This window comes from Balaenoptera acutorostrata, chromosome 13 (genome assembly GCF_949987535.1).
Source record: "Balaenoptera acutorostrata chromosome 13, mBalAcu1.1, whole genome shotgun sequence".
Classification (NCBI taxonomy): Eukaryota; Metazoa; Chordata; class Mammalia; order Artiodactyla; family Balaenopteridae; genus Balaenoptera; species Balaenoptera acutorostrata.
The window spans coordinates 72,841,887-72,858,455 of NC_080076.1; the positions used below are offsets into that span (position 1 = coordinate 72,841,887).

The window sequence follows — 16,569 nt, forward strand, 5'->3', positions numbered from 1 at the left end:
GTTGTTCAGGAGGATTAAATGTGATAACCTATGTAAAGTCCCTAGCATAGCATCTGACACACAGAAAACCTTTAATAATCAGCAGTTGTCACTTTATGTTATATTGTGAATGTGTGTCTATATACACCTACATGCATATGTGTATTTCTCTTAACACACTCATTGGTCATTTGATGTGGAGCCTTGGGGATTAAGGTTAACTTTGAACCACCCTGGCACAGTTAAATCAAAGATCATGCCTGTGGGGGAAGCAGAGCATCTCGGTTCAGTCTCTTATTTGCAGCTTTGCCTCAAGGATGGAGTCCTGATCCAGCTCTACTGAAAGGATGCATCTCCTGACTCCTGAGCTTTCCCACGAAAACTGGATGGCATGGAGCCCTCAGATGGAGCCTGGTGATTTGCCCTGGGGAGGCTGGCTGCTTTGGAGCCAATTTGACTTTTTCCCAAATTGGCGGAATATCTTCAGGGCTGGGGAGGATTGTACTTGTCTGGCCCCAGAAGCGACCTGGGTTATGAGGAGCCTGAGGCATTAGCCTGAATAGTCTTTTAAGGTCTCTTCCACCCCAGCTTATCTGTGATTCTCTGATGAATTCAGAGTGTCTGGGTGCAGGCCTGCTAGAAGCAGGACCCTCCTTCCGTGCTACCCAAAGTAATTCATTCTTCCTGACTCCATTCCGGCCTCGCTCTTACCCAGCTGGGCTCCAGTTACAATAAAGGAAATGACTTTTCTTCTCCCCTTCCCCCATACCTTTGTTTTCCTAGTCACAGGGTGGGGCTGGATATTGAATGGAGAAATTGCTGGGGTTTGGCTCAAACTCCTCCTCTCGCCTTCTCCTTACACTAGCCCATCCGCTGTCTGCAGCCACATCCGTAATCTTGCCTCTTGCCTCCAATAGCCTTCCACCGGATTCTCAGGTGCCCAGACAATAGGAAGCCACTTAAGGCTGGGACCTGGGGCTGTACTTTGGAGGCCAGCGAACATACCTCCTGGAAGTCCATAATTGTGCTGGTGCAGTTGGGCGCCCAGCCAGGATCTCTCTGATCTCTGGATGCTTGGCTGACCAGCCCTCCCGCTTCCTCTCCTCAGCCTTCGCAGCGGGCCTGTTTGGACTCCATACCTCTGGCCTTCCTTCTTGAGCAGTGCCATTGGTTCTAGAGCTGGGGCCATTCTCTCTGAAGCTCTCAGGAACTGGCTCCCTCTCACTGGGGGAGGCCAGGAAAGCAGCCGGACTGCACATTGTTTGTAGTTGAGGTTAAAATGAGAAGCTATGAATGGTAACCTGGTCTCTTGGCATGTTGGCAAACCAGGGAAACTTGACGAGTTTTCTGACGATTGTCCTTGATTGTCCTTTCCCCCTAGTCAGAGGTGTTTGGCCAAGGAGGAGAGATTGTGGGAGGAGGGAAAAACTGCCTCTATTAGTCTTTATGGCCCCTACCTGGAACTCTGTTGTTTGACCAGATTCCTGACAGCATTATCACAGGGGAAACTCCACCATTCTTAAGGCTCCTGGGAACTTTCAGGGCCTCCTTTCTCAGGATCGCGAACAGCTTTCTCTTTTGAGAAGTGTTTCCTAATGGCGATGCTCTGGAAAAGGGATGATGCACATAGAAACCTGTTGTCACTTCATCAAGCTACAGACCATTTCCTCTAAATTTGTGACTCCAGGAAAGGCCGGTGAAGAAATCACACATGTAGCGACCGAGACTGTGGTATAATGGGCTGGCTGACGACAGTGTTTTCTGCGGTGCTGAAAGCTGTGCTCATTTTCTCACCCACACCCCCATCCAAACAAGCGCAGTAGAATGATAATTACAGTAACAGGTACCATTTATTGAGTGCTTACTCTGCACCAGACACTGTCCTAAGCATATGTCACGTACATTATCTCATTTAATTCCTACAACAACCTAATAATGGTGGTACTGGTCTTACCTATTTTACAAATATAAGGAAATGGAGGTTACTTGCTACAGTCATAGAGCTAGAAACTGGCATAGCTGGGATTTGAACCCAGGCATCCTGACTCCTTGCTTACCAGAGTCTTTGCATTCCTGACTAGGGCAGTCATTTACCCTCCCTGAGGCTCGGTTTCCTCTTCTGTACCTTCAGGGTGAAAAGAAATCACCCTCCACACACTGGTGGTGTCAGATAGCACTGAAGGACATTGGTTCAAAGGCTTCATGAACTCTCTAGTGTCAATAAAAGTGCTGTTAAATTTCTCCTGGGTCTCTGGCTCCTGGAGTGGGAGTCAGTGGAGCAACCCTGCCCTCTGCTGTTGTACTGTTGGTGTTGCTGTCCCATTTATTGACCCAAAAGCCTTTGATTCTAGTTTGTCTAGTTTATCTCTAAGGAAACAGCCAGCCAGCAGGTCATTAAGGCTGGCTGCTGGACTGGGGCCTGGGGCCTGCCCCGCAGAAAAGGGGAAGGACAAACACCTGGGCCTTCTTCTGCCCCCACAAGGGACTCCAGCATGAACAGAGTGGGACTTCTAATATGTAGCAGCAGCTTGTGACCTTCAATGTGCCTTAATTCTGCTCTGTTCTTTGGAAAAAGAAAACTAAGACCCCGTAGAAACCCCACATCGGCTGTCCAGGGCAGAGATGGAGAGATGGAGGGGGTGGGGGTGGGGCCAGGGATGGAGGACTGATAATTTACTAAGCATTGTATTGGGAGTTTAACTTAGATTATCTGATTCAACCCTCATGGTAACCCTACAACCCCATTTTATACAGGAAGGCCCAGAAAGGTAGAGTGACTTGCCCAGGGTCACATAGAGCTGCAACTCGAAGTTAGGTCTCTCTGGCTTCAAAGAAGGGTCTTCTTTCCACTGTGACTCCCACGAAAGAACAATAGACCTGGAGTCAGAAGACCTGGATTTGAGCCTTAGCTGAGCCAGGCCAGCTGTGTAACTGTGGGCAAGTTCCTTAGCTGTGAGCCTCAGTTTCCTATCTCTAAGATGTGGTAAAAGTAACCCACCTCATGAAGTCGTTGTGAGGATCACGGAGGTAACAGATCAGAGAGCACTCTGAAAACATTAGGATGGGGTGATATAAAGGGTCAGCAGCAGCACGTAGCAACACTGTGCTCCTGAGCCGTTGTCATTTCATTTTGAGCATCATCTACTGTATTAAAGCACCCAGTTAGCTGCTGTCGGGGACACAGTTTGGACCTACTGGTCATATCTCCCAGCTGGTTCCCTCAGACAGCTGAAAAACAGGTCAAAACTTGGAGCATTCCTAATAGTGGGCTGTAGTCTGGCTTCCATTCTGTCTCTCCCTTGGAACATTCCCTTGGGGGTGTCCCAGAGGATAGACTCAGCAGTCCGTCCACCGGCCACTCTTCGGTCCTCATCTTGTATGGCCTCCCGAGCTGCCCTGGAGGTAGGTGAATCAGAGTTTGCAGTCAGGCTGCTTGAGTTTCCATCCCAGCTCCTCATGAGTCACGGCCTTAACCTTTCTTTGCCACAGTTTCCTCATCTATAAAAGAGTGAAATGGTTCCCACCTCAAAAGGTTGTTGTGCAGACTAAATCTGAACATGTATTCAAAGCCCTCAGCAGAGTGCCTGGCCGTAATTAAGACTTAATATATGTTAGCGTTTATTATTAGTGTCTCAGTCACTCTTGAAACGTTCCCTTCCCTTGGCTTCCCTGACATTCCATGCCCCCCTCGTTTTCTCCCACTTCTCTGGTCATTCCAGTTTGCTTACCCGCCTCTATCCAGCTCTGAAACATTGCCGTTCCTCCAGGTGGGCTCACTGTTCCCTCCCTGGGCGGTCTCACCCACCCGCATGGTCCTGTCCTCCACATGCTGTTGACCACATACTACACATACTGATGGAATCGGTGTGCAGTCCAGACCTCTCTACTGAGTTCTAGACTAGCTATCCTGCTGTCAACTTCACATGTCCACTTGGAGGTCTTGCAGGCATCTCAGACGCAGCTGGGCCTTCAGTCTTCCCCCCAAAACTGGCTCCTTTTCCACTGTAACCTGTCCCGTTGAATGGCGTCACCATCTGCCCACTGCCCAAGCCAGAACCCAGGTGTCCTTCATGATACCTCTTCTTTCTCATCCTTATATCCAAGCCTGTCAGTTTTATCTCCAGATTATACTTTGAATGCGTCCACTTCTTTCCATTTCTCCTATCGCCACCATGTTCCAGGTTACCATCATCCCTCACGTGATGACCACAGTAGCCTTCTAACTGTCCATGGTCACTCTGGACCCCCAATACATTCTCCACAGAGCCGCCAGAGTGAGTGATCTTTAAAAAGAAAAAAAATCTGACCACGTCACACTCTGTCATCTCTCTGTCCTCATACACTTCAACGACTCTCCAGCATTCTTGGATAAAGGCCAAAGTCCTTTCTGTGGCCTGTTGAGTTCCCCGTGGTCTGGCCTCGCCCCATAGCCTCCCGTTTCCTGTACTTCAGCCTTGCTGCTCTTCACAGGTCCAAAACTCGCCCTTCTTCCTTTTGACAAGGACTTTGATCCTGCTGCCTCTGCCTGGAATGCTCTCTCATCCTCTTTTCGCCTAGTTAACACCTGCTCATCCTTCAGGTCTTTACCTGGATGAGGAACGGTTGTCTCAGGGAAATAGTTACAGAATAGGTTGTGGCCCCTGTTTTATGCTTTCATAGACCTTCCCTTTGAAGCTTTTTTTGTGGGTTTAATCTCACATTTATTCATTTGCTCATCTCCTTAGTGACATCCTGAGGTCTCTAATATGCTAGCATAACTTGGTCAGGGACCACAGGGTTTTTTGCCCCTTATGTGTCACCACTGAGCACATGTTGGCATGGGAGGGATATTTGTTGAATGAATTGCCTGAGGTGGCCAAGAGATGTGATGAAAGCGAGGCCTTTCCCTGCCCTTCCCCTTCCCCACATCCTTTCCTTAGCAGCCACCGTGGCTGCAGTTACTGTAAATGGCAGGGAGGAATTGGTTCCGGATATTGGGTTATTTGGGACAATTGCCTACAAGTGTTGAGTGAAAAGTGAAAGATTTGTCTTCTGCCCCCAAAGGAGCCAAAGAGGCTGACCCAGGAGTCCTCCTGTCCAGCAGCAGGTCTTGAGCTGTACTCTGTAGGTACAGTCCAGACAGGAGCAAGCCCTGGAGAGAGAAAGAGAAATGTTCAACTATGGCCCAAACTAGTTATGAACTGTCCTGAAATCTGACAAATCCCAGTTCTAATCGCAAGTTTTTCAATTTATTTGTTTTTCAAATTTTTAGAAATCTTTGAAGGATGGCATTAGCTAAAGATGCCCATTGAGTATAAAGTGGGGGGAAAAAAGTATCTTTTACTTGTGGGTGATTTATGGCAGGGAGGGGGTGGATGGTTTGGCAATTCCCCAAGAACTTGGAAATGAAGTTTGTCCTCTGGGAGTTAAACTAGTTGGATCTGTGTGTAACAAGAGCAGTATTGTGTGGTAGTTAAGAAAGACTCTAGAACCAGATTGCTTGAGTTCGAATCCTGGTCCTGCCATTTATTAGCTGTGCACCTTGGGCAAGTTACTTACCCTTTCTGTGCTTTGTTGCCTCATCTATGAAATGGAGAAAGTAGCCTAGTGCCTGCCTCATCATGTTATTGTGAGGGGTGAGTGAGTGAAGCCATGCGTGGCCCTGGTGGGACCAGGGCTTGCAGAGTGAGTGCCCATGACTGTTAGCCATTTGTTAGTAGCTCCTAGGGAGCCCAGTGTCTGCCAGGGCTGAATAGTACGTGAATTGGTGATTGTTACATATCTAAAGAAGTAATGATTTTTTTTCAATTAAAAATTAGTTTAAAAACCAGTAGAATAATGAGTGGCCAAAAGTGAAACAGGAAGTGAAAAGTCAGGCAAAACTAGAAGTATGTCCACATAGAGATACTGAATCTGGGTTTAGTCACCAGAAGGGCGTTCTTTGTTGTAGGCGGGGCTGGTTTGGCTAGCTCACGGCTGCCAGAATGAAATTTCTCTCCATGGCTCCTCATTTCCCTGTATTTTAAGTCCATGCTCATAGTGCAGCCTTCTGATGCCTAACTCGGTTTCCTGGGATTCTTGATGACAGGAAGGATCAGGGAGCAGCACCTGTACAGGGGATGTGGTGTTCTGATTTCAAGTGCCAATTCATAAATGGACAGAGGTTAATAAATGGTTAGGATAGACACATCCTAGAATGTCTGCACCTCTCTGGATACTATGAAGTCCTGTTCCTGGACCTAAAAGGTCAAAAATGAGGCCTGAATTAAGGTCCTGGATTCACCAAGGTGACCCTAGCCTTGGAGAGGTCTCTGGGTGTTCAGCCAGTCAGCGTTTCTCTGACCACAGCCCTTCAGCATTGACCTACTGGTGTAGAATGTTTTGCTCACCTAACTCCTTCCTCTTATAGAGGAAGAAATGGAAGCCCAGAGATGTTTAATGGCTTGCCTTAGATCACACAGCAAGTTTGTTGTCAGCCAGGTTAGATTTTCAGGTCTTCTCTGCCAAACATTTCCCGGAGATTTGTCAAGGTATCCAAACCCCATGCAGTCAGGGGAAGAATGTGTAAACACAGCATTTGACACTGAATGTTAAACATTCAGTTTTCTAATATTAGTGTTACAGAGCAACAGTGGATAATTATCTACAAGGGGTTGCGACCCTGTTCTTCTACAGCTCATGCAGGCAAATCTCAGGTGTTAAAAGGACCACCTTGGTGGAGACATGGTCTGAGGATGAAGCCCTGGTCTGCTGTTAGTGAACACTAGTTGGCCAGCAGGCTTCAGTGGACGTACACACAGCCAGCTGTGGACTTGAGACAAATGCCCGTTCAGGGAGAGGAACTGGCAGCTAAGGACCAGCGCTCTCTGTGGTGTTTCAGGCTTTGTGTTTTCTTCATTGGGAGCCTTTGCTTGCTTAAATACCTCTGATAACTCCTCACCACCTGTGGGTGACCTGGCTCTTGGTGGTCTGCCGTGCCCTCTTCCCCCATCCCAGCCTCCCCTCTGCTTGCTCTTCACATGCGCCCTGCGCTGCAGCGGATGGACCGTCCCCTGTTCCGCCTCAGTGCTTTTGCACATGTTGTTCCTTCAGCTGGAATGCCTCTTGTCTGCCTGGCGATCAGCCTGTTAGACTCGGCTGATGCAGCCAGTCCTCTGTGGAGGAGCCTCCCCGAATGCACCCACACTCCTCCCCACCAATCAGAGGAGCCTTTTTCTCTCTCTTTGTTACTCTCCTTGTATAACCTCAGTCGTGGCCCTGTCAGTATCTGTTTACACGTCTAACATCACTCTTGGAGTATGAAATTCTCTGAGTTTGGAGCCACATCCAGTTCATCTTTGTTTCCCAGAGCTCGGCCGAGTGCCAAGAACGCAGCGGGCACTCAGTGCTTGTTGGGCGAATCATGTTTCTATCGAACAACCATCTTTCTCTTTTGACACTTGGATAAAGCCCTTCCAGTGCACATCATCCCCATATCTTTGTTCTGCAGTATTCTCCCAGGCAAGAGCTCTTCTTCTGAAATGGGGGCATAGAATAAGACCTCTGTCTATCAATGCCATTCTGGAGTCTAAAACCAGCAATGCTGCAGCCTTGAGGGATGGCATGCCTTCTGCAGTGCCCAGCCCACTGTGCTAATTTGCCTTGTAGTTTTCCCGCAAGGGCTAGAATCCCTCCTCGCTTGGGCAGTGCTGGAAGGGTGCTAACAAGCTCTCTGTCTCTACACTCCTCCCCATTACCAGGAAAAACCTCCCAGTACCTCAAGCCAGGTTTGAATTAGGGTGGTTTTCTTCTACGTGTCAGTCACCTTCTGGTCCTGCCTCGCTGAGGCGGCCCAGTGGTGATCCTGGTTAGAACAGAGGGTGCCCCACTCTGCTCCCATCAGTAGCACTGACTCTTGTAGCAGCACAGGCTGTTTTTGTTTTTGTCAGCCCTTGTGTTTTGTTTTGTTAACTTGTTTCAGTTGCAAAGGCTGCCTTTTCATGAGAAGACCCTATATTCTGGAGTCACCTTTTCCCACTGTACCTTGAGCAACACTGCGGTGTCAGTGAGGAAAAGACAGAGGCAGCTACTGTGTGTTACACATGAGTAAGAACAGCGCCAGGAGGGTGGAAGTCCCCAGCGAGCCAAGGCTGTACAGAATGTCAACCACCAAACATTTCTGTACTTAAGCTGCATCCAGAATAAGAAGATGAACAAGCTGCCTTGCAGTCATTTCCTCATTTGTAACAAGGGGATGCTAGTGATTTGTGCTGCCTGCTTCTCAGGGTTCGTGTGAGAGTAGAGTGGAATCAAGTGGAAGAGCACACAGGAAAGAGGAAAGCGGTGGTTTCAGCTTTCAGTCTGCATCAGAAACACCGGGGCTTCTATAAAATGCAATACTTGGGCTCGCTCTCAGCAATTATTATTATATCAGCCTGGGGTAGGTCCAGGAATCATCACTTTCAACAAGCTGCCCAGGGGTGTCCGATGCTGCAGTTCTTTCGACCAAACTTAAAAACACCACTGTAAATCAAATAGCAAGTATAGAATAGTTATTTGAGGCAACTTTAGTGTCTTGGACCTGGAATCCAAAGTCTTGGGTTAAATCCCAGCTCTGCCAATTCCTAGACCTGTAACCTTGAATGACCTTCTCTTTGGACTTCAGTTCTTCATACATAACAAGGAGATGACATCCCAACCTCACAGGGTTATGAGAATTAAATGAAAGTGTATGAGAACAAGCCCACCCCAGTGCGGGGCTCATAGAATTTGGTCAGTGTTTTACAGAAAGGGAGCCAAGTGTCCACGACTTCTGGAACGTGGTGTCGTGTTAACAAATACGGGGCAAAAGACAGTCCTTGGCATCCAGCTTAATCAGGTATCCTGGAAATCTGGAGAGAACCTTAGAGATATAGTCCAGTCCCTTGAAACTCGGAAGGGAGTGTAGAAAGCCCAAGATGTATGAGGGTACCCAGTCACATGAAATGTGTTTAGATTTTCAGACTGGAAAAATTATTTCCTAATATTTTGAAGGAAGAAAAAGCGGGGAGACCTAATTGGCACAGCAACAGTTAGTTACTTTTGAGAAACCGTGGAGATGGGGTAATACCCCAAGTATAGTTTGTTCCATACCTGCCGTGTACCAGGTGTTGGGGATCTAATAGTGAAATAAGAATGGAGGTCACTAACTGGCCCAGTTTTCAAAAAGGAGGAAAAAAGGAGATCCTGGAAAAAGTGAACTTAGAATTCTTCTGACTTGACTCCTTCACAGAATTCTGAATGGGATTTTGTGGACAAATTCTGGTGGAATTCTGTGGAATTTTGCAGATGATGGAATAGGTGGACAGTGAGCATTTAGGAAGGGGGCTGATCACGAGGATTCAGCAGTGGTGGATCAGTCATGGCTTGTTAGACCTGACTTCATGTTTTCACTGGGTTGTTGGTCACGAGACCCTCTTGATTTCCACAAGGCATTTGCTTTCATGATATCCTGACAATAAGAATGTGGGCAGAAAATCTAGAGAAATCAGATGGAGGAGTTAAGCATACCCAGCACTTTGGGGCCCTGGGTAGGTGTTGGAGAGGCTGGATTCCTGAATGCCTCATTAGGGTTCCTGTTGAGGAAGGGGCATGGGATTAGAGGTCAGCAAACCTGGCTTTTAATCTCAGTCCTGCACCTCCCCGCAGTAACCTTGGATGGATTACCTAACATCCCTCGGCTTCCCTTGCCCTGTCTGTGCTGTACGTACTCCTTTCGAGGTTGTTGCAGGGACTAACCTGGATGATGAGCATAAAAGCCCTTTGTAAATTGAAAATGCATTGTAAACCTTAGTTATCACCACTCTAGAAGTTGCTCGTAATGGGGGTCCTGAATCATTTACTAGGCATCTGCAAATGTCAGGTGTGGGCCTGGTGTGGGCCTCATGTATTCGATCTGGAGGTAGACAGGTACGGGCTCCTAGCCCCTCCTGTGTGTGATGTGCTTGGGGATGCGTCAAGGAAACCCTTTCCAGAGGACACTGAGTGCTCTTTTGGAGGTGGGCCTGGAAAAAGGAGGAGACAGAGGCTTCCCTGGTGGCGCAGTGGTTAAGAATCGCCTGCCAATACAGGGACACGAGTTTGGGCCCTGGTCCGGGAAGATCCCACATGCTGCGGAGCAACTAAGCCTATGCGCCACAACTACTGAGCCTGTGCTCTAGAGCCCGCGAGCCACAACTGCTGAGCCCATGCTCTGCAACAAGAGAAGCTACCGCAGTGAGAAGCCCGCACACCGCAACGAAGAGTAGTCCCCACTCACCGCAACTAGAGAAAGCCTGCGTGCAGCAACAAAGACCCAACACAGCCAAAAATTAATTAATTAATTAAAAAAAAAAAAGAGGAGACAGTCACCAGCTGGAGGTGGAGGAGGCTGCAGGAGCTAAGGGAGCAAAGGCTTGGGGACTGCCCAGGGAGAGCCTACGTGGCCGGGTCAGGAAGTAGAGTGGGGCAGGAGGTGGCCAGAGTGGTGACCCCAGGAGGGAAGCCAGAGAGACAGCCCTGGGGGTCCCGAGTGCAGGGCACCCAAGCAGGCTTTGCCTCTGGACAGGAGCACTAGGAAAAACACGTGAGGAGGTGTTTACTCTAAACCATGGGACTTTTTTTTTTTCGCTGTGCTGGGTCTTTGTTGTGGCACGTGGGTTTCTCTTCATTGCGGCAAGCTGGCTTCTCTAGTTGCGGTTCACGGGCTTCTCTAGGTGTGGTGCACGGGCTCCAGAGTTCACGGGCTCAGTAGTTGCGGTGCACAAGCTTAGTTGCCCTGCGGCATGTGGGATCTTAGTTCCCTGACCAGGGATCGAACCCGTATCCCCTGCATTGGAAGGTGGATTCTTTTTGTTTGCTTTTTTTTTTTTTTCTCTTTGTTGCTGTGCATGGGCTTTCTCTAGTTGTGGTGAGCAGGGGCTACTCTTCGTTGTGATGCACGGGCTTCTTATTGTTGTGGCTTCTCTTGTTGCGGAGCATGGGCTCTAGGCACGCAGGCTTTGTAGTTATGGCAAGTGGGCTCAGTAGTTGTGACTTGCGGGCTCTAGAGCTCAGGCTCAGTAGTTGTGGCACATGGGCTTAGTTGCTCCACAGCATGTGGGATCTTTCTGGGCCAGGGCTCGAACCCATGTCCCTTGCATTGGCAGGCAGATTCTTAACCACTGCACCACCAGAGAAGCCCAGAAGGTGGATTCTTAATCACTGGACCACCAGGGAGGTCCCAGGACTTCTGTTTGTTTTTGTCCATTTATCATTTTAAAAAGAAGCACTTAAGTGTAAGAAAAAATGTAAGCAGTATCAAAAGGTAGAAAATGAATGCTGTTTCCTCCATGCTACTTGTCTCACTACCCTGAAGAGAAACCGACAGCCACATGGTAGAGTCCTCCAGGTGGTCTCTAAGGATTACGCGCATAGACTTTTGAAATGGTGGGATCATACTGTACACTCTCTCTGATGCCTGGATTTTTCATGTAATTCCTTACCCAGGACAGTTTCTGTTTCAGGACCCTAGGGTTTACCTCATTATTATTATTATTATTATTATTTTAATATTAATTTATTTATTTTTTGGCTGTGTTGGGTCTTCGTTGCTGAATGCGGGCTTTCTCTAGTTGTGGTGAGCGGGGGCTACTCTTTGTTGCGGTGTGTGGGCTTCTCATTGCAGTGACTTCTGTTGCGGAGCACAGGCTTTAGGTGCGGGCTTCAGTAGTTATGGCACATGGGCTCAGTAGTTGTGGCTCGTGGGCTCTAGAGCGCAGGCTCAGTAGTTGTGGCACATGGGCTTAGTTGCTCCGCAGCATGTGGGATCTTCCCGGACCAGGGCTTGAACCCTTATCCCCTGCATTGGCAGGCAGATTCTTAACCACTGCGCCACCAGGGAGACCCCTACCTCATTATTTTTAACATCTGCGTAGTATTCTGTCACATGGAAGTGAGATTGCATGTAGCCCACCCCTGCTGATGGACACATGGATTGTTCCTCATCTTTCAGCATGAAACCATGCTGGACACAGGTCTTGGCACGTTTGTAGGAATATTTCTCTGGGCAAAATTTCTAGCAGTAGACTTGCTGGGACCCTCATCTGACTGCTGCTGTCGTATGGAAAGTGAGCTGGAATTGAGGGGGAGCAGAGGCAAGAAAAACAGCAGATGGGGATGACGCCGCTCCCCTTCCAAGGTCCCCGAGCTCCCGTCCCTGGATGGAGTCCTCCCGGCCAGTAGAGGGCCCCACACGGACACAGTTCCTTGGGCTTCAGGTTATCCGACCAGAGCTGCCTTCTGAGAAGAGGTTGGGATGATTCATTCATTCACCACTGCTCCCCAGAGCACTCACTTGGGGCCGCTGGCCCTGAAGGCTGTCCTTGCCAGCCTCGCCGCCGCCTTGAAGCCCAGTGTCTCAGCTGGTTCCGAGGAGTCGGTTTACTGGGCTCTCCGCCAGGTTTCCAACTTGTGAAATGTGCAGGAGATTAGTACCTCCCCTGCCATCTTATCCCGTCCATCACTGCCAGTCCAAGGATCCCTGCAGTTGCCTCTGGCAGCCGCAGCCTCTAAATCCTGTGCCAGCTGCTCTGGTACCTAGAAGAGCAGCTTTCCACCCAGAACCAGTATCCAGGGGCAGGGGGTGGAAGTACAGCCTCCATTGTGACCTCCCGCCTCCCAGTTCTGGGGGGGTTGGAGCCCTTTGAAGTTGGCCCTGAGGAGCCACACGCTTGTGTCTGATCGGCCAGCGGCTTCTCACGTCTGGTGGTTTTGCGTCCTTCATGGTTCCTCCTGCGGTCTGGATTTATGGGGGTCAAGTGGACTCCACCTTGGAGGGGCCTCCGCTTCAGGTCAGCACTGGGGGAGGCGGCTGCACCTCTTCCAGGGGGAGGCAGTTTTATGGCATTGAGAGGTCCTTACACTAGTTCCCCACACACCCACCCACCCACCCACTGAGTCCTTTGTGAGGAGAGTAGGGGGGATGGAGAGCGCCTGCAGCCTCCTGCTCGCATTCCTAGACACCGACTCACTGCACCCGCCGCCGCTGGAACAGCAGAGCTGTGTGAAATGTCAAGAGGAGTTATGCTCATGGGCTCCCTGGCCCCATCTCTTTGTGGCTTGCATTTTCTTCCATCCGCACTCTGTTCATCAGATGGAAATCAGAGGGTGCAATTAGAAGATAATTTGCTAGTTCCAGACTTAATTCGGGGCCCCCTTCTTGCCTGATCGAATTACAGGGGAACATAATAGATTTTTGGTGAGAAATAGTTGGCTCTGTCTCTGGAAGAAAGAGAGCTCCCAGCTCTCAGCTGGGCCGGCCTTTCGGTATCCTGTGTGTTGTTCCCCCCACCCTTCCACTCTGCCCCACCTCCTCTGTGGCTCTTGTGTGGCCCCCAGGCAAGGATCCTGATCCCCTCAGGGCCAGCTCAAGAGGTTTAAACTGAACTTGAGACCCAAGGAAAACAAGGAGACCTCTGCAACCTCATAGGGCTGAAAAACATTGAAGCTGGCAGCTATTTAGAGACCTCACCAAGGCTGAGACAGAGGCAGTGACTTGCTGAAGGCCACATAGCTAGCCCATAGTGGTAGTAACAATAGTCTTAATGATATTAGCAGCTAACATTTATCAACCCTTAATGTGTTCCAGACTCTGTGCCAAGGGCTTATGTGCAGTGCCTTGTCGTATTCAAACCCAGACAGTCTGGCTTTGGGCCCAGGCTGGGCTCCAGCATAGCAATGGTAGAGCTCAGGTTCGACAGCCTGGGTTCAAATCCTGGCTTCACCTCTCACGTGTACAACTGAGTGACCTCAGGCAAGGAATTTAAACTCTCTGTACCTCTGTTCCTTCCTCTGTAAAAAGGGGGAGATCACAGGACTACCAGCTGGTGTGGGTTAAAATTCACTTATGCTTGTAAGTGCTGCGCGTAGGGCTTGGGACAGGGTGAGTGAGGGTGAGTGCTCTTCCAGTGCTCACTGCCTGCTGGCTGCCTCTGGGGCTGGAGTGTGGGGTCTGTGTGGCAGGAGATAGACATGGCTGAGTTCTGCAATAATGCCAAAGGCTGGTCTTCGTGATTAGAGGCCGGAAACGGTGTGGTTGAGTGTGCTGCCTGTGGAGCAGTGGTCAGCAGACTAGCCCACTGCCTGTTTTTGTATGGCCTGTGATTTTTACATTTTTAAGTGGTTGAGGGGGGAAAGCAAAAGAATATTTTGTGGCACATGAAAGTAACATGAAATTCAAATTTCAGTGTCCATAAATAAAGTTTTATTGGAACAGAGCCACATCCATTTGTTTACATTTTATATATGGCCACTTTTGTGCTGCAGTGACAGAGTCTGTATTCGTGTAGGCCTGCAAAGCCTAAATTGTTTGCTCTCTGGCCCTTTACAGAAAAAGTGTCCCAACCCCGGCTCTTACTGGATTTGAAGCCCAGCTCCCCCACTTACCAGCTGTTTGTCTTCAGGCTAGTGACACAACCATTCAAAACCTCAGTTCCATCATCTGTTAAATGGGGGTGATAACATCTACCCTGTAGATTGGCCATTTAAGTATGATAGATAACAGATGCAGAGCACTTAACACAGGGCCTGGAACGTCCTAAGTCTCGATAAATGCTAGCTTATAACAGGGTGCAAACACTCGATAAATGCTAGCTTATAACAGGGTGCAAACACCCTCTCTTATCACACTCGTTGTTATCCCTGTGCCCAGTCAGTAGAGGAATGGGAAAAGGCTCCCTTGACACCCAGCCACCACCTTCGCCACAGGCTTTCCTGTCATAGTGACAGGGTGACTTCAGTGGAGAGGAGTGTGTGCCTGGTGGGAGAGAGCTGGTGTTGCTCCCTCAAGTCCAGCAATGAGGTCTGGACGTGCCTACGTCTTCTGGGGGCTCTCCCAGTGGTGGGCCCTCGTTTGGTCAGTCCTGCAGCTGGGGCTCTTCAGGCAGGCCCCACTCCAGATACCTGGCCAATCATCCCCACAGACACCGTGGGCCTTGTCCTCCATCATGCCCTGTTTTTCAGTTTGAGAAGCCTGGTTACCATGGACACCGTGGAAGAAGCACCACTGCCTGCTGAGGCCGATGGCTGGCATTCTAGGAATGAATGAATGAAAGAAAGAAAGAGAGAGAGAGGGGACAGGTGACCTGGGCTCCAGGCTCTGTGCTCCTCCTACTTGCAGGAGGGCTTTGAAAGAGATCTTTCCCCTTGAAGAGGCAGAATGAAGCTCAGGGCTGAGACCTCCAGCTCTAGAGTCACATGAGTCTGCATTTAAATCCCAGCCCTGCCACTGACTAGTTTTTTGGACTCGGGTAAGTTACCTAATCTCTCTGTACCTCACTTTCTTTGTGTATACCATGGAGATAACTCCCATGTCAAAGAAATAAGAGAGTGTCATACGGCGCTTGCCACACAGAGAAACAGCAGGCGTCAGTTAACACCATGGGCCTTGTTTCCTCATCCGCAGTGCAGCTCTGCCCAGAAGTGGAGTGGCAGTTTCCAGGCCAGGCAGAGGGAAGGAATGAATGGGGACCCTAGTGCCAGCACCAAGTAGATGCCAGCCCAGAGCAGACAGCCCAGAGGGCAGCTCTCTGGACCTGGGTCTCTGGACCAACCTCTCCTGCCAGAGGGGCCCCCCCTTTAGGGGGTGTGGCTTGGCCTGGAGCTGGTCTCCTGTGCTTTTCTTCACCTCTGAGCAGAGTTACCGTCCTTTGGGCAGCTCGTCAGATTGGGGATACTTGGGGCAGATGTGCTCACCCCTCTCCTGCCCTGCCCTTCCCCGAGCTCAGGGACGGACACCCAGCCAGTCCTGGTTATTGTCTGCGGCGCCAGCCTGCAGGCTCCCTCCAGCTCAGCTCCACCCCTTGCCTGCAAGGTCTGTTTCCTAATAGCTGCTCCAACCACACACCTCGTTCCGCGCGGAGCCCCTCCCCTTCCTCCCTCCCTCCCCCGGCAGGGGTGGGGCTGGAGAAGAAGGCTAACTTGACAGCAGCGCCTCTTTCCTAGCTAGTCACCGGCCCCTGCCCAAGAATCCTTGTGTGTGTAGCCTCCGCAGAGAGGTGCTTCTCCCGAGTCCTGAGGGGCCATCCAGCCTCCAAGAACTGGGAGGCAGCATCCCAGCCATGAGCCCCTGCGGGTCTCTGCTGGGGGGCAAGGGGCCCGGAGTGCTCACACCTCTCCGGCCCCTCCAGAGGGAGAGGTGAGCCGGGCAGCCAGCCCACAGCCAGCGGTGCCGGAGCCCCGGGCCTGTCATGGTGGCCGTCTGCCGGCTAGAGGCCCTCCCAGACGGGTTTGCAGCTGAGCTTGTGTATCTGATGTGGGAAGAAGATGGGGAGTTACTTGTCCGTCCAGGCTTACTTCACCTCCAGAGACCCCTTCCGGTGAGTTGGGCTCCGAGTCCCCTTCCCATCTCCTCTTTGGGCCCCTTGTCCTGAGGGGAGGACAGATGCCTCCCTGAATCTGCTTCTCAGATTTCACTTGTCCTTTGACCGTGTGTCAGGCAGAAGCCAGTGGAAGCTGCTTCCAAGCAGAACCAGGCTGGCGAAGGCTTCCCCCATGTTCTGGGAATGGGAGGTGAGGGGTGGGCCCAGAAGGCAGCTCCTGGGGAGCTCGGCCTCTCCTTCCTTCCCAGCCACACCT

At 50.3% G+C, this 16,569-nt stretch overlaps 1 protein-coding gene across 2 annotated transcripts in view; it reads left to right on the forward strand.

The window, feature by feature from the left end:
• The window catches only part of LIMK2 (LIM domain kinase 2), a 55,248-nt gene that overhangs the window by 14,127 nt on the left and 24,552 nt on the right, over positions 1–16,569 (forward strand). The window contains exon 1 of one of the 2 annotated variants that reach the window (XM_007170663.3): positions 15,888–16,310. The exons of the other annotated variant lie outside the window; for it this stretch is intronic. Coding sequence (XP_007170725.1) covers positions 16,258–16,310 — 53 coding nt within the window. The 5' untranslated portion in view covers positions 15,888–16,257. Of the gene's footprint in view, positions 1–15,887; positions 16,311–16,569 lie in introns of those variants that run through there. 2 annotated transcript variants of the gene reach the window in all.